Below are 21,382 nucleotides of genomic sequence, written 5' to 3'. Positions count from 1 at the left end.
GACTTAATGAAATAAGAACGAAACAAAGTAATGTGTTCCTGAAGCCAACCACCACTGAAGAGAAACCGACCGTCCCAGCAAGGCCTGTCTGGATTCTAAAGCTTGGTGATCTGGTCAGAGAAAAGATCGCGGACAAGAAGGAATTTGGGCCTTCTTACTGACAACCAGTACCTGTCCTAGCAATCCACAGATCAAGAACAGAATTACTGCCGCTCCTTGCTGGAAAAAAGGAGAACAGGTTTGTGTCTATCAACCTGGTCAAACCACTTCATGTGGCCGATCATAAGCAGTAGGCCAAGTGGACTCCGCCAATGTAGCAGATGCCCAGCTCTGGTTACTATCCAAGAGGTTCAAACTGAGAGACTCATCACCTTTGAAGAATCTGCAGTGCGAAATGAAGGACTAAGCAACAAAGCTATGGAACTTGTACCTCTTGAAACCCAAATAACAGTTTGTCAAGAAACGCCTGTTTACAAAGTACAAAGTACAAAAAGTTTTTATTTGATTTGGTACTCGACTGAGGACCACAAATATTATATAAACACAAACAGGATTCTTTAAAAGTCAGTATAATGTCAAAAAAAGTTTTAAAAATTTGTAGAGATTAACCCTTTAAGTGCTGCCGTCGGCCAACGGTCGTCACGGGCACTACCTCCCCAGTGCTGCGTGCGACCGTTGGACGTCCAGTTCAGCACTGGATAATGGACAGCGCAGCACTGGGGAGGTATGTTTACGAAGCTCCTAAGGTGCTATAACAAACAAATTCATTAGGAGGTTGTTTACATACAAGTAACAATTCTTTTGCAGTTACAATTCTACATTTCCAATATATAGGATCCAGATATCTTGACCGTGCTATTACTACGTTAACATTTGGGCATATAAATAAAAGGTGCTCAATGTTCTGATTTCCCCCTTGACATAGAGTACATAACGGAGATCCACCTGAAGTCCATCTTGATGTAAAGGTTAACACGGGTAATATACCCAAACGCAGCATTGTAATTGCTCTCCTTGCGCCATGAGTAAGGGAAAACCCTAGGTATGACTGTTCTTGCTTATACTCCAATGAGTCAGTATAAGGTTTGTACAGAGATAGATTACTACAATGTGAATGATCGAGGTCAAAACTCAGTTTAGGGGTAAAACATTTTAAGAAAAGTTTGAGTTGTGAGGGTGACCAGGTTAACAAGATTTCAGTACTGATTTTAGCTAATTGAAATGCCACTGTCATGTTTCTAAAAAATATTAAATGTGAAGCGTCTTGATCAAAAGTCTCGATCTTTAACATAAATCGTAGTGAACCTTCTTTAGCATGAAGGAAGTTATAAGCCCACCTAATAACGTTAGCTACCGCCGTAGCATAAGAACTAGTAATCGAAAATTCAAGTCTTAGCGCTTGCACCGGTATGGATTCAGAGACCTTCAAAATTTTCTTTAGTATTTTCCCTTTTTTTTGATCCATGTAGGACCACTGTTTTATTGTAATATGTTCGGTGGCATACGATAAAACAGGGGGTATCTTAACTCTGTATACTTTTAGCAATGTGGAGAAATGTCTATTCCCAGTGGCCGAATACAGTCTCGAGAGGGCCCCAGCATGTAATTCGGATTTCCTTTTTAGATGGTTGATTTGCTTAGTATTTTTCAAATTCTTAGAGAAAATCCTACCAAGATAGGTGTATTCCTCGACCTCTTCTACATTTTCTCCACCGAGCCTCCAACAATACTTGACACTTTTTTTCCTACCAGAGAATGAAACCACTTTTGTTTTATTTAGGTTGGGAATTAAAAAGTTGTCTTTCGAGTATTTATGTAGAATGTCGAGAAGTCTTTGCAAACCAAAGGGCGTAAGGTCCAACATTACTATATCGTCAGCATATAACAAGGCGTGTATGCTTTGTGCAGCAATCTTTGGGGGCAAACTAGAGCCTTGTTGCAGATGAAGAGGTAGATCACTAAGGTACAATGAGAATAAGATCGGTGCTAAAAGGCACCCTTGTTTGAGCCCATTGGACGTGCGGATTATTTTGGTCAAACCTTTTTCGCACCCCATTTGAACTTGGCACCATGTCTTAGTGTGGAGATTAACGACAACCTGAAGCAATTGTTCGGGGATACCCAACCTCCTCAACTTGTTCCACAGAGTCGGTCTATCCACTCGATCGAAAGCAGTTGAATAATCAATAAATGCTGCGTATATGGACTGTGACCTCCCTACTGTATATTTGTCGAGAATGGTCTGAAGTGTTGCTATATTATCGATGACAGAATGGTTGGGTCGAAAACCTGCCTGAAACATTGGTATTAGACCCTGCGAAAATGCCCAAATTTTTAATCGATCCAATACTTCCGCGGCAAAGATTTTCCCGGTAGCGTCCATCAGCGCTATTTGCCGATAATTACCGGCTATATTTTTGTTCCCCTTTTTATAGATGGGAATGATGGTACTTCCCTGCCATGACTTTGGTATTTTACCAGTTTTAAAGATGTAATTAAAAAGTGGAGAAAGCATCTGGCTCCACTCCTTGGGGTCTGCTTGGAGGACCTTGATGGGAATTTGGTCAGGGCCTGAAGCACCAGTGCTTCTTGCTTTTCGGATATGCACGGCGATGGAAATTGTCGAGGTCTTAGTGATTTTAGTGTCATTCCTTACCATAGTAGTATCGGAGACCTTTCCTTCTAAATGAGTTGGATTTGGTTTGTATAAGTCACGCAGGTAAGTTTCCCAGTCCTGAGGTGAGACTGGGATAGCTTGAAGTTTCTTTTTCGATCCAGTCATTTTAGCAATTAAAGACCAATATTTTCGCTGATTATATTGTTTAGCTGCTATTTGGATATCTACCCAGTTGCAGTCCTGCAGCATTTTTTTGTGCTTATTTTTCTCTCTTCGAAATTCAGGTGTTGTAGTCGGATGAGTCTATTAAGCTTTTTTACAGTAGGTGAATTCCGGTTTTTGTTTTTATTATTGTTCTTGCTTTTTCCAGAATAGACCAGTTGCGATTTATTTATGAGCACATTCCTAAGCTTATTAATTATATATTCGAAATTCATTATGGGGTCATCTGAATAAATGTTAGTTAGGAGTTGAGTATGTGCAACCAGTGCGGTTATGTTGTCCAGGATGGAAGGATTCCAGAAGATCCGCCTCTGGTTGATATTGACTTCGGTTGTAGAATTATGAAATATTAACTGACTTGTGAAGGAGGGGATGGCCATCCAGAGGGTAGTTAGATGTAAAAGTGCGTGGTCGCTCTCTTCAGTAAAATAGATATATAGGTGCGTAACTGACTCCTTTATATCCATCCCGCAGATTAAATAGTCGAGAATAGAAGAAGATCCATTTCCCCGTCTAGTGTATGATGCCGGTATATCACCTTCCATATTACCGTTAAGTATTGTCCCATTTAAACTTGGTAATAATGACAGAAGCAACCTGCCTCTCTTATCCGATTTATTTCCCTTCGGAAATATTGGGAAGGACATTTCCAATGATTCTTCTTTATATAAATTAGCCCATTTTCCAATTTCGCTGTTTGAAATTTTTCCGTTCAGGTCGCCCATAATTAGATATGGCATGTGAGAGCGATCGTCTAGTATCTGAGTGATTGTTTCCATTATGTCCTCAAATAGGGCGTCATTATTATTGCCGGGTGGGGCATAAATGTTAAAGAGCAATATTGCGTTATGAGAAGCTGTAGTTTGTGTTTTCAGTGCCACCTTGATACACTGCAAGCTTTCAGAATTTGTCTTGATGTTTTCTTGAGACCATAAGTATTCCTCTTTTAACAGGATTGCCAATCCACCCTTTGCATGGCCCCGATTGGATTTTTTTGCAGGGATGTCATAAACGTAGTATCCTTTCTGGCAAAAGGTTTTTATTTCCCAAGTTTCCTGTAGGGCCAGGATATCAGGATGATTTTTAGTGGCTTCTATCATTTTATTAATAGTTTTCCCGGCCATGTTCCATGTAATGATCTTCAAGCCATTGCTAAACAGTATATTGTTGGTGGTTAATGATTTTTTTACTGTTTAGTGTCTCCGATATCCAAGCCCAAGATTTTGTTGTTTTTTCGACCTCGCTTCCTTCTAAATCATGACTCCATACTACCCTTTCACCATTATTCACTTGAATTTTTAGGGTGTCATTTCCCAAAACATTTGATACAGACTCTTCCCAATTGGTAGTGTTTTTATACTGATTTTTGCTTTGTGTAACAGTATTAAGAAGGCCATTAGATCCTTTATTAAATATGTTTTTCCTGGGTTCTATTCTTACAGTTACGTCATAGCCATTTTTATGTAATATTTCCTTCTCTCTGAGAATTATCCCTGGAAGTACTGGTGACCAGAATGATACCAGCGCTAGTTTGTTATTTTCTTTTTTAGGAAAGATCACCAAGTCTATTTCATTACTTGTGAGAGATTGTAAAGACGAAATGTGTTGAAGAAGATTGATTATTCTTCCTCGATTTAGTGGCACATTGTCTGTGGGGAAGAGTTCTTCAATTATTAGATGCTTTGACGATGTTCCTTCCCCGCACAGAGATTTCCTATCGTCATTTTCTCCTACTCCATTAGTTCTCAGCCTTGTTTTTAGAAGTGATGAAGCCGGGAGATATACATCAGCTTTTGGATTCAAAGATTTCACCTTCGATATAGTTTTAGTAACTCTAGATTCCTCGAATATAGAGGTATTAGGAATTGTTGTAACGGTTTTGCCCTTTTCAATTTTTATGGGAGTAGTTGATTTTTGAAATTTAAGTTTACGCACTTTTTTTTTGTGAATTCTTCTTAGTGGCCCTTCTTCTCCTTTTTTTCCCCCCTACATCTTGGGTTTCTTTTGTTTTAGAAGTTTCCTCCTCGTGATCTGCTTCAGGTGCGTTTTGGACGGTAGTTACTTGAACGTCATTATCACACCCAATTTGATGTAGATCTATTTTTTTAGTAGATTTCGAAAAGATGGGGTACTGTTTAAGTATGTTTTTTGGTTCTTCTTTGAATAGCTTCTTCAGGGAATATGTAATAGGAGCTTTGTGATTTTTCCTTGGTTTCTTTCCTATACCTGTACCTTGGTCATGGTAAATCAATTGCTGCGCTCCGCGACCTACCTTGAAGGTTCACTGCTTAACACCATATTGCCTAGGGTCCAAAACTGGAGTGAAAATAAGGTGGCCCGTCCCGTCCTTGTACGTCCCCGGACGGCCACAGACGGTCCCGCCCTTGTCCCGGGCTTCTCCCGGGCACGCTCCCGCGCAGCGGGAAGGAGCTCCTCCTGTTAAAGGAAGGAGGTGCTTGAGGGGCGGGGCAAGCAGGGAGAGCGTCCAGGTGCAGGTGATGATAGCAGCGCAGGGACTCCTGGGCAATGGAGTCCCTGTCCCTCACCTGGCGCTCGCAGCCCTGTTCTCTGCAATTCCACCGCGAGGTCTGATTGCAACAGCAGCCTTGGAAATGCAGCCTTGAAAATGAAAACGGCAGCCTTGGAAATGCAGCCTTGAAAATAAAAACGGCACACAGAGGGCTCTCCCACTCTGAAATCAGCAAGTGTCTCCCACTGGTCCGGAAGCTAGCAGGCACCTTTCAGTCGGTGCTCGAGGGGCGGGGCAAGCAGGGAGAGCGTCCAGGTGCAGGTGATGATAGCAGCGCAGGGACTCCTGGGCAATGGAGTCCCTGTCCCTCACCTGGCGCTCGCAGCCCTGTTCTCTCCAATTCCACCGCGAGGTCTGATTGCAACAGCAGCCTTGGAAATGCAGCCTTGAAAATGAAAACGGCAGCCTTGGAAATGCAGCCTTGAAAATAAAAACGACACACAGAGGGCTCTCCCACTCTGAAATCAGCAAGTGTCTCCCACTGGTCCGGAAGCTAGCAGGCGCCTGTTTACAATGAAGTAGCATCTGACCACACAAATGTTACAAGTAATCCTGAGGTTTCAGCGATTTCAACGAATCCAGATGCAATCCCAACAATTGACAAGTCAAGTCAAGTCAAGTCAAAACTCACTTTATTCGAATAATAAAATTCATAAAAGCATACTATACAATAATAAAATAGTGCCAGATGTTACATCATTTCATAATAAAAACAAGTTAAAAGTGTAATTCCACATTAAAAACAGCTCAGTTCATCACTACATTGTTACTTGATGCATCAGGTACTATGGCACCGATTTGACCGCCAGTCTAAGTTTCCTACTGCGAACAGCTACCACAAAGAAATTTGCAACCCCAAACATAACCAAAGGAAGTTCCATTAATTGCAGGTATAGTAAAGCTGGCTTAGTCTGTAAAAATCCCTTATCCTTTAAAAGAGGAAGAATAAACGTTTTCCTACCACTGCTGTAAAAAGCACAAAAGAGTGTAAAGTGCATTGTGTCTTGGATTGATAGCCCATCACATTCACAGGGGGCAGCGTCCTCGGGCCTACACCACCCTTTCGAGTCAGTTAACAACAGATGGATTTGATTAAATCGGAATTTCGTCAACAACCAGCGATGGAAAGGTATAGTTACAATGGTAAGGTATGGTTGAATGGATAAGGACGAGATTAACAAGTAATGTGCCCTTACCGTGGGTTTACCCAATTGCAGCACTTCCCGTTCCTGCTCTCTGCTTTTAGCGAAATTGACTTTCACCCATTTTAGATCAGCTTTTAATAGACCCTCTGGGTTTGTAAAGATCTCCGGACGCCCCAATTCCCTGGAAGTAGTTTTAATATAGGACAACCACTGGATTTCCTTTACTTTCTCCAATTTCAAGCAATCTCTTAGGATTTTGTGGTTCAGGGTGAGATTAGGATTAAACCATGTATTTATCCATAGTAGAATAGGGGCCATACTTGACAGAACTGCCTCTGGCTATTTCATTAACTTTGATACATTTTCCGAGGATCCAAGCGAACCTAAAACTGCGCCAGTGAAAAGGACTTTGAAAGAACAAGCAACAGACCTTTTTCATCACCTGGAAAAGATCATTTTGGTTTCACCATGGATTGAACTTTTATTGTGTTGGGTGTGCTTTTTCTTCTACTTCGGTCGACTCTGGTAATAACTTTGGGAATGCTGATAAATGGAAGATATGTCAAAATGGACACAGCAAGTAAGAACATCAACTTAATTCTCAAGCCACACAAATCATCCCATCTTGAACAAAGAGACTTGTCATCAGTGAACATCACAACCATTCCCATACCAGGGAGTATAGCTTGGGACAGAACTAATTATGACATTTTTGGCCCGTCAGAGCTGTTGAAGATTCTACACCAGTTCAAGATTTCCTTGAATGACTTTGTTTCATCTAGTACCTTTTCTGATGATTGGGACTTCGAGACTGTTAATAATATGATGTCAGACTTTACAAATGATGAATACTTAGAAGGTTCATCAGATTATGAACAAATGTATTGTTATAATCACTATGGTCATCATTTCTTGCACAAATCTGCAAATCCTAGAAATGTATTAATGTATAACCAATGGGAACATTGTCCTACGCTACCAAAGGGTAGCTCAAAATTTTTTTTTAGAAAATGTCCGTACCTTTCAGGGTTCAATGTATCCAATCCGGAATCATTTTACTTTAAAAATGTAAACAAAAACAGGAATGAAAAGTATGTTAACAAATACCAAGCAAATTTATTCTACAGCCTTTTATGCTCAACTGTCTGCACTAGGTTTTGAATCTTGGAAAGACAACATTGAGACAAAAAACTGTCTGGGGCACAAAATATTGGCAAGTGCAGGGGATAGAAGCTTTATTTAGAGCCTGCATCATCCCTGAGCAAATTATGTTTTTGAATGAAACTGTCTAAGAGACGTCTTGTCTTGGGTTAGACAAGATAAAAGACTTGAACAATCCGTCTATACCTACACCTACACCTGCTAGTGATAACACTTCAGAGGGGGGAGTTGACGTACATACTATTTTGCATCACAACAGAACAGATCGAGAATAAATGGTTGATCTGGCCCACAGACACAAACAACTGTCAAGATAGATTCCTGAATAAAACAAAGGGGTTCACATTCATTAGGGCAGAACCAAGATATGTTCAAAGACAGCATCCAGGAATAGTAACAACATACAGTGTAGGGAAACTTTGCCTTGATTGGTTACATAGATCTACACTTAAGGATATAAAGCAACACTTATCTTTACTTAAAGATGGCGTTGATCTTAGGGAATTGTTGCTAGGAACAAGAACACTGCGTCATAAACGTTTTATATATGCCGGGATCTTTGCTGCTTATAATGAAGCATGGAAAATTACGCAAGCAGACTGCAGAACGAATACGAGAAATTGATCGTATTCATTTAGAGAAATCTCTCTCTGTGGTCTCTCTGTGGTTGACAATGGGCTAACGACTCTGTGGTCCAGGATATATTCTTTAGATAGCATAGTGTCTTCTGCCATAGACATCATGGAACAGGACTTGGTCATGTTGCAACATGGTCAGTCGCAAGTACGTTCTATCATGCTATTAGGCTGGACGTTGCAAAACCTTCATTCAGGCTATACAACGTCACTGTTTTCAGAATTCAATCTCACTGATAAACAGATCAAATTAGCACAAAGGGGAGCAGACAATACGGTGCTGAGCATTGAAAAACTGGAAAGATTGCCATTTACTGTCGCTGAAAAGCCAGTTATGGAATGGATTATACATTGGAACATTCACTCAGTCTGTTACAATTTTCCATTTTCAATATTGCCTACAACATATACCAGCAGGCACATATAAAAGGTTGGGTAAAGAATACATCAAGACATCCTGGGAATTGCCGTACACATACAGATGTTGGAGTGGGGGTCGTGAAGTATTTCTTAGCGGGGAAAATTGTGAAAATGCACTAAGCAGTTCTCTCCTATGTCAGGGTATAAAATTACACAGGGCCTGCGATAGTTCCTCTAAAAACCTATCCTCCCACCTGCAGGGTTCACCAGCTGCGGTGAATGATCCAATTTTTGGACAACTTTAGAACGGGAGTTACCTTACGTTGAATGATCGCAGCTGCTGTGGAATGTTGCCAGGAATACCATATCTAGTAACTGTGTCAGCCAGGGTCACTTGCTGTATGCAAGTATTGTTTCCTAAAACCAAGACAGCCGGGAGTCGCCACTTTGGCCTTCACTGAACATCTCTTCTATACAAATTGATACTTTAAGCAGAATGAGAGCCATTCTTTTGCAAAAAACAGTGCCACTGACCTCGGCCAAAGAAACCTATGATCTGCAAAGCGCAAGGACTTCTGCAGAGTTACATGCCCTCTTAACTACACATTGCCCTATACATTTCTCAGAAATGTTAAGTCGTATCTTAAACATGTCTGATACGAGTGGTATTGTAGATGTATTTAAGACCGTATTTTCTGGACTGTTAGCACCTTTTGAAGCAGTCCTGGTAATATTTCCAAACTTTGTGCACTCTGTGTTTGGCGGATTGCCTCTCATTTTGGGACTCGCTGCAGGAATACTATTTTTGCTTCTATTGCTGCGATATGGCAAGTCATTTCACAAACGACACCTAGTTCTCCATGGAAACCACTCTACTGGCGATGAAGTGTCGTGAGCGCATCGTTCACATTTTGGGACTACCTCGTCTAAGAGAATTAAATACCACATGGTTTCTGTCATTCAGACCAATTAGGCAAGATTGCATCCTACCTGTTCTACGCTGCCTGCTATGCAGAGAAGAATGCGTGTTAGACACATGTCTCACACTCCCATCAGTCATGCCAACGGATCTTGATACTTTGCTTGAACCAGTAACAGCCCATGCACTGTGTTGTCCCCAGCGGCTACCGATTCTGATGATGGCATTCATTGAGATCTCACAGACGCAAAAAGCTACTGTTGTAATTCATTAATTTTTATCTTGTGTTCTGATTAACTTGGACATATTATATTTGTCAATCTGTAACTTGGAAGATGTTTTTCTTTTATAAAACCGAATAAAGTTTGTTGATAATAATCACTAGGGGATTCATTTACAGGGTAGCATGGTATCCCTCACACTAACTCCAGGAGTCACAGTCCACACAATGTACATGCTTTGTTCCCCCTACTTCCAACCTTGCATGTATCCCTAATCACTTGCCGAAACCTCTCCCTGCTGATGCCAATGTGGTCCTCAGTCATCCCACATACCATATTTGTGGCCGCTTTGAAACTGCCCATACAATAAAAATGCTGCAGTTGTAAATACATATCAACTACCATTTGTTGTGTTTGAAACATTTTATTTGAATAATAAAACCTAAAAAACATAAGCTGATTATTAAAGCAAAACAAAACATCAGTTGCCATTCACATAAGAGACAAAAGTAGTACATAAAAATCAACATACTGTAACACAGCAAAGTTATGTAGAGCACAATTCCTAATTTCGGGCAATCTTTAAAGTTCAACAATAGAAACGTTGATAAAAACAGGAAAGGAAACAAAGAAGGCGGGATACAGTGATTTCATTAATGTAATGCTTCCTACATATAGAAAAACAAATACTAATTATTTTGCTTAAGCAATACAGTCCAAGAGAAATATATTGAACAATGAACATTTCATATGTAATTAGAATTCAATTAGAATATTTTAACCTCCTCAGCATTATTTGACTCATGATTACAACCTGAATGCTTTCTGGAAAAGAACCGCCTCATGGAGTTCAAAATCACATCTTTTCCAACAATAGGATTCAAATGATAAACTTGAATTTCAATTCAATTTATTTATTTAGGCCACTTTGGAGATCAACAATTTGAAATATATACAAAATCCATACACTTTTGTAAAAATTGTCTCCTAAACTTGAATTCCATCCACTTTTTGATTAAACACTTCCCATTCCAGCAAGCATCACAAGACCACTTGTTGTTATCTTCCCAATTAGTGATAATTTTTCGGCTGGCAATAACAATAAATATGTTTAGAATTTTACCTCCGAAAGCAAAAACATGCCATTTCTGAACCATGGTACACAATAAAATGTAGGAACAGAAGGGCATCTTTTGGTTTTAGCATTCATTAAGGTTTGACCAGGCTTAAAACTAGAATTCCTGATTTTTGGGACATTTAAATGTCAGATTTTTGAAAGAGTTCTAACAGACCCAGCATGAGCTCCGCGAAAAATAGAAGATGACTGAATTGTACTTAGAGAAAATGTGCTGATAAGTAATCTATTGATGTAAAATACAGTGGTCAGGCAATGCTTGAGGATCTAATCTATTCAGATTTTAACTCCATAGTTTGTTCAATAAATTGACTGAGCATAATACTTGAAGGTTCATCTCTCAGATCAGTTCTATTACAGTTTTAGTTGCAATAACACTAATACAGATCATTGATTAATAGATTTTAAAAGCCATGGGTGGAATTGATCCTTGGTCTAAATCTAGATAATTGTCTGCAATGGAAACCAGTACAAACAGATCAAATCTAAAATCATTGAATATGTTTATTATAGTGGTTTAGAGTAAACCCAGAAGACACACATTGTTCCTGAAACTCAGAAAATGTATCTAAAGATTAGGATTACATCCTATTTTATGTCCAGAGACTGCTTTAGCTGCTTTCCTGTTTAAGTGACAACATTTGCAAATATATTTAACAAAGCATTAACGCTGGATGTCAGAAATTCTGTCTTTAAGTATTGTGTAAGAGTTATGTGTGATGGTTTTTATTTGATCTGAAGCAACACTAACACTAAATAGGTACATGCACCGGTTATCATTCAACTAACAATATCAGCAAACTTAATTTGGAGGGAATTGAGAAAAATTGCCTCATGTTTTATTGTTAACAAAGTCTACTGGTTCAGTAATTCACAGAGTTTGCAAATGCTAAACCCCATTTTGAAATGTACTAAGGCCATTTAACAATTCAGAATTTGGAAGGGGAATGTTAATAGTTTCCCTTCTGAATATTTAATACATTGTTAAGGTATGTATTGAACTTTGAAACCATATGTGGACTGAAAAAAAGTAACAGGAGGTAGTAACCCAAGGGGACATTTGTGAATCTGAAAGTAATACGGGGAGCATTAAAAATGCCTTTATTTAAAAACAATCACAGACACACTAGTGTGCTGACTCCAAAAGCAACCACTTTTTATCAAATGGATTATTAGTACACAAACCTCAGTATTTCCTATATTGCTGAAATTTAGTCTCTAATATTTTTGTAATGTCGTTTAAATATTTGTTCCTGTTAGTTCAGAATTTCAATATTGTCAGGAAATGTACCTATTCTTTTTGTCAAACATATTGAAATATCTTTATCACAATTTTTGGGGCATTCTAAAAAGTGTTTTCACTCTCTAACTTGAAGCTTCCTAAGATAAAATACTGACGCCAGTTCCTGGCTTCTCTTAGATCATTTAGCTTACTCACTAAAACAAGCACAATATTGATTTGAGAGAGGTGATTATTGTAGTTATACGCACTGGGGTTAGTTTAGAAAAGACCAATTCCTTAATCTTTCGAAATAATACTTGGAAAAGTTTATGTTCAATAATTTCAGATAACTTACTGATAAAGATATCAGATAAAGATCCCCAAATTTCTTATACCTTGTGGTATCAAAAATATGCTAGAATTAACATTCTAGTTATATTTGCGATGATCAACTTTCTGTTATTTTAACACATTTTGTCAGTACACAGAGTATTTTCCCTACATAGATCACATTTCATGCAATGATCTGTAATTGAACGTACAATGAAGGGGTAAAAATGCATTTCTACCACAATCAAGAAGCCCTTGGGTCTCTGAGGATTACTGTTGCAAATGAAGACCTAGCTAAGATGAAATATCCCTTTAAAAGGACAATTTCCCTCACCCACCATAGTTGGCATGCTTCCTTATTGGGAATCTCCTTGCACCATGAAACAACCCCCTCACTGAGAGGGAGGAGTTCAGGCATATTTTGTTATAGAGAAAGGTATACTAAATACCACAATAATGAGCTCAGGGTAGTGGGGGCAGCAGAGTGAAAGTTAAAACTTGCTAAAGGGTATGTGGTTTCCATTATTTTTACACCCCTGGGCCAGGATTAAAAATAGGACACACTGTGGGAGAAATATATATGCACTGTTAGAGTCAATAAGAGGTCAACATGTTTCAGCCTATTAACCCTCCAAATAGGTGTTTGCGGCATTCTTCAGGACTTAATCAAAAGTTCTTCCGCTCAATGTACTCAATCAATAACAAGCATTGTCATAGCCAATAGGTCTCGCCTTTGGGACCTTATAAGTGTTTAGCCATGCATATTCAGTAACAATGTGAAATAATTACTATTAAAAAAAAGAAGACTGTAAAGTAACTAAGCTAGACGTGATTTTATAACTGGTTAATCAAACGTTTCTGGTAAGAGTACACAACGTCAAAAAATTCAATACTGCTTTTATATTAATATACCTTTGAAAGCTTGAAGTGAAAGACAATTCTAAGTGGCATTTGGTTATGAGTAGGCGCTAATGACAATTTCCGGATGACAATGTAATTTGCATTTTTTGTATAAGATGTGTTAAAAGTATGGGTAGGGAAAATGGCTATTTTGGCCAAAGGCTGCCCTTTCTATATGCATGCTAGTTTTAATTTGTAAACAGAATCACAATTTGTTATGTGGTACACTGTAATGTTAGATGAATCTGTTTTACCATTCTGATAAGCAAGGGATGACGTTGAACCGTTTTTTCGTCCCTGGTTTTAAATGGATTCAGGTTGGAACAGAAGAGGTGTTGGTTGAATTTACCTCAGAAAATGGTTGTTTCCCGCATGCTGCTTTCATGCGACTTATATCCATTCAGAGGAAGAGGCGGCTGCATGCCTGCATATATGGCCAGATCAGTACTTGGCTGTTTCGGTTCTCCAGTGGGGCTAGAATAGAAGCTGTTAAGGGCAGGGGCTTAGCTTCCCATTGGTGCAGCAGGTGCAGTGGCACCAGGTCCCAGATGCCTTAAAGGCCCACTGAACCCTGATAACTGCTGTTTGTCACAGTTCAAACAGAGGCCTGAGGGGCCCACAGAACAATGATTGTTGCTGTTTTCCACAGTCCAAATAAACGGCAGAGGTCACATTTCCTTTATTGCCTTGGGGCCCAAGGCACACTGGCTAGGCCACTGGTTAAGGATGCAGTGGGGAAGAAGTGGCGAGACAGGTGGATTATCTAAACAGCTCGAGGATGACTTCATGCCTGGGTATTAAAGTATTCATTACAATTAAAGACTTAAGCAGGAATAGATATCATAATATAGGAAGGCCTATGTACAAATGCAGCTCGATTAGCGGCTGCCTTTAACTTCTCACTTATCACCTCTCCTAATTTACAGTTTTATATTAGATGCAGACATAAATTGTGACCTATGAATATGTTTATCTATCTTTAGGTTCAAATGACCCATCTTTTCCATATGCAAGTATCAGACAGGTCGGAAACGCCCAATGGCTTTAAACTTGATAAAGCCACATTAATCACTGATCTTGAAATACAAATGGCAGCATTAGGTACGCAGAGGTGTATTCTACGTAATCTCAATATGTTCAGGGTACGGGAGAGTATTTAGGGCATAAAGCACTTTGACAAAAACATTTCTGCCACCATAGAAATTCAATCTTCCTTGTCCGTCCCTAGTATACAAGTAGTACCACATTCTTTGTATACCTGAATTAAATAGGCACACAAAATAGTACCGTATTTAAAGGCACAGTTCAGAATTACATGGAAGGTGCATTGTCCCAGACTACACAACGGTGCAGTTTTCAGTGGGTGCTATCATCCCACACAGGGGGGGGGAGCACACCAGATTATGCTGGAAAATACATGTGGTGCCCCAAAGTAGGCGCAGTTGTAAACCACCAGTCTGCTTACATAGTAAAGCGTCTGGCAGCTATTAAGTGAGGTGGCACGTTTCCGCTGCAGGTGGTTGGGGTCTGTCATCATCCTGTCAGGTTGGGGGTATACAATCAGTGCGCCGCCTGACTGCTAGTTTTCCTTTTCGCCCGTGTCAATAATACAGTGCAGTCCTTGGAGGAGTAGTCAATTTGTATTCATGAAAGACACTTGTGTTTCTCGGATGTGTAATCCCCAGATGATGCCTGAACTGTTCCCCAATGGGCTATTTGTACATGGTATTGAATTGTATGGTCTTATGAGCACTGTTAATAATAAAAAAAAGATTTAGTGAGTGTTTATTGCCCTCTATGTCACTCTACTTCTAAGCACCTAATACAACTTGTACAGTGGTTACTGTCATCTGCTGACCTACATTATGCTTAATATAAATAGCGCACAATTTAGGCGTTTGTGTCTGCCTACAACGTGGACCTGATACAAATAGCAGTACCTACAAGGTGGATGGTACAATTCAACAAGAGTCTAAGATACTCCAGCACAGATGACTTTGCATCAACATTACGGGGCATCAGTCTTGATGGCAAGCCAACTTAAAATGTATCAGTATTGTATACATGATTATCAGAGACTATACTTGTCTCTTGGATACAACTTTACAACAGAATTTTATACATTTTCGTTCAGTTGTCTGTATATAATCAAACAACCTACCCACCATAATTGATCTGTCTATTCATCTTTTTGGGATCTGGAGTAGCATGCTACTCGCCGAAAAGCGCTTCAACACTTCATCAGGGGTAGCAAGCGCTATACAAATGCAAAACCTTCCCTCTTCTATCCCCCCACTATCTTTTTTAACCCAACTAACAGACCAACATGTGCAGCTCTCAAATACATTTTATATTTCCCTACACTAATTCACCACTAATCATTTTTGGATCCTGGAATAGCGTGCTACTCGCCGAAAATGCGCTTTAAAGTTCATATGGGGTAGTAAGTGTTATGTAAATCTAAATACATTACAATTACTGTTTACATCGGGCTGCACTAACACGAGGTTAGATGTAGAGTGGGGATTAGAGTTTATCTGCCCAGAACGAAGCATACTACAGAAAGTGTGTGAACAGTCTATATGTCATGCGCCTGGCAGAGAAAAACACAGCAGAGGTGGGAAGAAGGTAGGTAATGTGATGGTCAGACCTATGTGGAAAGAGGCAATCACTTTGGGCAGAACAGAGGGCTTATACGGAGGACTACTTTGTCCGGATGGACAGCAAGAAAGGGAGGTCTGGAAGATAAGCCTGAAGCTCACTCATCCTGCAAGCAGAGGCGATGGCAAGCAAAAAAGCAGTCTTCTAAGGAGGCGAAGAGGACAATTATGTAGGCGCTCAAAGGGTGCACACATAAGGTAAGTGAGGACAAGATTCAACTCCCACTAGGGCATTATGAAAGGAGAAGGAGGAAAGAGATGAGTAATGCACTTCAAAAATCTGTTAACAATAGGATCGATCGCCATGCTCAAGAGCTCGGGGTACCAGACTTGGGACTGATCGCGTTTGATCTTCTTCAGCAATCTTGGCAGAAGTGGTACAGGAGGCCGCAACTCCACTCGCAACGAAAAGGGTCGCCGAGCGAGAGCCACCTTGGAAACTCTAACACGCATAACTGCTGACATTGAGCAGTCTCTTCGGTGGCGAATAGATCTAACCAAGGCTCTCCCCACTACTGAAAGAGACCTAGCACCACCTTCGAGTGAAGATGCCATTTGTGATCCATCATGCACTGGCGGCTGAGTTTGTCCGTCGTGGCGTTCAGTGAACCTGTTAAGTGTTGAACTACCAGAGATATGCCCTGATGTTCCAGCCATGTCCAAAGGCGAAGAGCCTCTTGAAATACGGTCCACGACCCCACCCTGCCCTGTTTGTTGCAGTCCCACATGGTGGTGGTGTTGTCCGTGAACACCTGAACCACTCTTCCTTTGACAGAAAGAAGGAATGCCTTCAGTGCAAGACAAATCGCCCGGAGCTCCAGAGGGTTGATGTGGTGCCTGGACTCCGCCAGAGACCAGAGGCCTATGATCTCCGGCATTCCCATATGGCCGCTCCAACCCAGGAGTGACGCATCCGTCACTACTGTGAAGTCAGGTTGGGGAAGGGAGATGGATCTGCTGTTGACCCAATCCTGGTTCGTGAACCACCACTGCAACTGACTTGCAGTCCCCTCCGAAATCTGAACGTCATCGGAAAGATTCCCCTGGTGCTGCGCCCACTGAAACTTCAGGTCCCACTGCAGAGCACGTATATGCCATCTGGCATGATGCACCAGCAGGATGCAGGAGGCACAAACACCGGGATGGAGGCTGAAACATCGGTATCATAGCCCGAATATCCTGGACTTGCTGCTAGGGAGGATAGACCCAAAACTGTGCTGTGTCCAGAACTGCTCCGATGAAAAGGAGCTTATAGGAGGGAATCAGGTGCGACTTCAGCACGTTAACTGTGAACCCCAGCAAATGCAGGAAGTCCGTCGTAGTCTGGAGGTGGGAGACGACCTGGGCGAGCTCGCCTTCAACAGCCAGTCGTCGAGATAGGGGAAGACTGGAACCCCTGATCTGCGCAGATGAGCTGCGATCATCGCCATCACTTTCGTGAACACCCGGGGGGGGCTGATAAGGCCAAAGGGGAGCGTGGTAAACTGAAAATGCACGTGGCCTACCGGGAACCGTAGGTAATGCCGGTGGGCAGGCAAAACGGGGATGTGAAAGTAAGTATCCTGCAAGTCCAACGCTACCATCAAATCTCCAGGGTCGAAGGCAGACAAGACCTGAGATAAGGTTAACATCTTGAACTTCTTCTTTCGGAGGAAGCCGTTGATGTCCCTGAGGACTAAGATAGGATGCAGGCCTATGTCTTTTTGGGTACCAAGAAGTAGTGGGAGTAGCAACCCTGACCTACTTCTGGCACAGGGATGCGTTTGATAGTTCCCTTGGCAAAGAGATCCATAACTTCTTGGAAGAGAAGGGCCAAATGATTCTCCGACATGGGATGAAATCACCACAAACGGCATGACCCTTACGCACTCCACTGCTCGCGGAACTCCGTGTAGACCGCCAGAGTTTTTTTGTCACTTTGCGGAGTTTCTCACCGAGGAACTCCGCATAGGCTTAATCTTATCATGGAAAAATAGATATCAGTCATATGTTAAGAAACATGGGCAAGTAGAAACCTTTTGGGTAGATATTTAAGACATTATTATTGTGATTTCATTGGCAATTAGTTGATTTTTGCAAGCACTAACACTTCTCTGTGTAAAGTAAAGACCTTGAGAGTTTTGTAACTTTCAGATACTCTAATTGTGGATTCTGTTGCAATTAAAAATATTTCCAGGCCTGAAATTTCTTTGGAAGGTACATGCGGGCAGCCTAAGTTATCCTGCAAGTGTTTCTTGATGAATCCTATTGCAACTACAATATGTGTTCTCTCATGTAAAGTCAGGTTGTTAGAAAATTTCCTGCAACTCAAGCTATGCCTTACTTTTCACCTCATGTGGATGCATTTCTCATGTTTAGTGAGATCTCCTTTCTGAGTATAACGTTTCTGCCTTTCCCCACCTGTATATGGCTTTAGTCCAGTGTGAATTCTCTTATGTGAAATGACATTGTATTCAAGACTTTGTTTGCATTTCGAGCACTCATAAGGCTTTTCCCCAGAGTGGGATCTCTCGTGAAGCATAACTCTTGTCTTTCAGATTCAAGCTTTTATGGCATAAGGATTTTCTCCAGTGTGGAGTTTCTCATGCAGCTTTTCTGGCATTCAGAGCACTCATAAGGTTTTTCATCAGTATGGAGTCGCTTATGGTTAGTGAGGCTGTGCCTATCAAATAGGAATTTCTGGCATTCACAGTATTGGTAATGTTTTTTCCCTGTGTGCGTCTGCTCATGTAGAGTGAGATTGCGTTTAAAATTAATGCTTTTCTGGCATTCGGAGCACTGAATTATTTTAATGGTGTGTTTTCTTATGGTGCTTGTAACCATCTCTACCTCTGAATCTTTTCTGACATTAAGAGCACTGATAATTTTATTCACCAGTGTGGATTCTCACATGTTTACTGAGTTGAGATTTTTGGCTGAAACATTTTTGGCATTCAGAGCACTGATAAGGCTTTTCCCCAGTGTGGATTCTTATATGGTAAGTGAGACTGCTTTTTTCACTGAAACATCTGTGGCATTCAGAGCATTGATAAGGCTTTTCCCCAGTGTGGGTTCTTATATGCTGAGTGAGACTGATTTTTTCACTGAAACATCTGTGGCATTCATAGCATTGATAAGGCTTTTCCCCAGTGTGGGTTCTTATATGCTGAGTGAGACTGATTTTTTCACTGAAACATCTGTGGCATTCAGAGCACTGATAAGGTTTTTCCCCAGTGTGGGTTCTTATATGCTGAGTGAGACTGCTTTTTTGATTAAAACATATCTGGCATTCAGAGCACTGATAAGGCTTTTCCCCAGTGTGGATTCTTATATGCTTAGTGAGACTGCTTTTTACACTGAAACATTTGTGGCATTCGGAGCACTCATAAGGTTTTTCCCCAGTGTGGGTTCTTATATGCTGAGTGAGACCGCTTTTTATACTGAAACATTTTTGGCATTCAGAGCACTGAAAAGGTTTATACCCAGTGTGGGTTCTTATATGCCAAGTGAGACTGCTTTTGTCAATGAAACATTTCTGGCATTCAGAGCACTGAAAAGATTTTTCCACAGTGTGGGTTCTTCTATGCCAAGTGAGAATGCTTTGGTAACTGAAACATTTCTGGCATTCAGAGCACTGGTAAGGTTTTTCCCCAGTGTGAGTCCTTGTATGTATAGTAAGTGCTCTTTTGTCACTGAAACATTTCTGGCATTCAGCGCACTGATAAGGTTTTTCCACAGAGTGGGTTAATGCATGTCGATATAGACTCGTTTTGATACTAAACCTTTTCTGGCATTCAGAGCACTGATAAGGTTTTTCCCCAGTGTGGATTCTCAAATGCTCAGTGAGATAAGATTTACGGCTGAAACTTTTTGGGCATTCAGTGCACTGGTAAGGTTTTTCGACAGAGTGGGTTAATGCATGTCGATATAGACTCGCTTTGATACTAAACCTTTTCTGGCATTCAGAGCACTGATAAGGTTTTTCCCCAGTGTGGATTCTCATATGCACAGTGAGATAAGATTTACGGCTGAAACTTTTTGGGCATTCAGTGCACTGGTAAGGTTTTTCGACAGAGTGGGTTAATGCATGTCGATATAGACTCGCTTTGATAATAAACCTTTTCTGGCATTCAGAGCACTGATAAGGTTTTTCCCCAGTGTGGATTCTCATATGCACAGTGAGATAAGATTTATGCCTGAAACTTTTTTGGCATACTTTGCACTGAGAGTGGTTTCCCCCAGTGTGCATTGTGTCAAATTCTGTGAGATTAGATTTATGGCTGTATCTTTTTTGGCACATGTAACTTTTTTCCCCAACTTAGGTTATTTTGCCTTGATTGAGGCGGTTTTGAACACTGAATTTGTTCTCACAGTCCGTGTTTTTATAAGGTGTATTCCTAGAGTTAATATCTCTACATTTAGTTTTCTTTTGCTTATATGCCACAGTAAGAGTGAACCCAATTTTAGAGTTGGGCTTGTTTAGATAATGTTCAGCATTTATCTCTAAAAGAAATTGTGTGTAATCTTCTTAACACTTCAATTGAGCAAAATATGTCTGAAAGCAGCCCTGTAACACCTGTCGAAATATTTTTAGCAGATAATAGTCTTTAGGTTATAGCCTATCCTGCAGCAACTTATTTTGTGACTGAAGATTTTCTCAAATCTATTTGTATAGGTTCTTAACAATGCAGTGATAAGGTGTTAGTCTGATATTTATTAATTAAACTGATAAGTACCTTTTTGCACTGACGTAATGGCAGTAACTGAGGGCGTTAGAACGTGCACAGTACAATTGTGGATCACGAGTCTCAGAACATCAGTTCCTTTTACCCTTTCTATGTTTGGTGTAATGTTAAGGTTTGTAGTTCTGAAGACGAAGATTTATTTACATTACCTATAGCGCAACTGTGCTCATTTAATCCATTTTTATATTGAGCAGTTTTACATATCACTCATTCACAGCAGATACTGTTGAGGCGATTTACATAGAATTACAGAACAGTACACAATAAAAAACAAACAATCTGAGATGGTTATGGACACAATAAAGTGGTGAATTTTTAAGGTTTTCACAAGAGTGAGCAGAGTGGGTCGTGGTTTTCTACCCAGAGTCAGATAGTCTCAAACTTGTGTAACTGGTTAAAAATGGTTGTTGAACAAAGGTGATTTTCCAATCTTTTGGTTGTAAACGTGTCAGCTTCGGAGTCTTCTCTCAGCATCTTTTCTTTGATGGTCTGCAGAAGAAACCTTTTGTTATAACTTTCTTTTATGCAGTGTGTGCTTCCTCTCTGGAATTACATGATGTTTTAGATGAAGGTTATTCTGTGCACAGATTTGGCATTGCTC

General features: G+C 40.5%; 1 protein-coding gene across 3 annotated transcripts in view; it reads right to left on the bottom strand.

Moving 5' to 3' along the window:
• Positions 1-21,382, bottom strand: part of LOC144753669 (uncharacterized) — a 248,402-nt gene that overhangs the window by 140,532 nt on the left and 86,488 nt on the right. Inside the window, exon 5 of one of the 3 annotated variants that reach the window (XM_078641297.1) lies at positions 10,220-21,324. The exons of 1 other annotated variant lie outside the window; for it this stretch is intronic. In XM_078641297.1, the coding sequence (XP_078497423.1) occupies positions 18,924-20,336 (1,413 nt within the window). In that variant the 5' untranslated portion in view covers positions 20,337-21,324 and the 3' untranslated portion in view covers positions 10,220-18,923. Of the gene's footprint in view, positions 1-10,219; positions 21,325-21,382 lie in introns of those variants that run through there. One more of the 3 variants, XR_013594522.1, reaches the window with a different exon arrangement.

Source organism: Lissotriton helveticus, chromosome 1_1, assembly GCF_964261635.1.
Source record: "Lissotriton helveticus chromosome 1_1, aLisHel1.1, whole genome shotgun sequence".
NCBI classification, from domain to species: domain Eukaryota; kingdom Metazoa; phylum Chordata; class Amphibia; order Caudata; family Salamandridae; genus Lissotriton; species Lissotriton helveticus.
The sequence above is the reverse complement of the archived record's forward strand: the minus strand, read 5'-3'. Positions and strand labels throughout refer to the sequence as shown.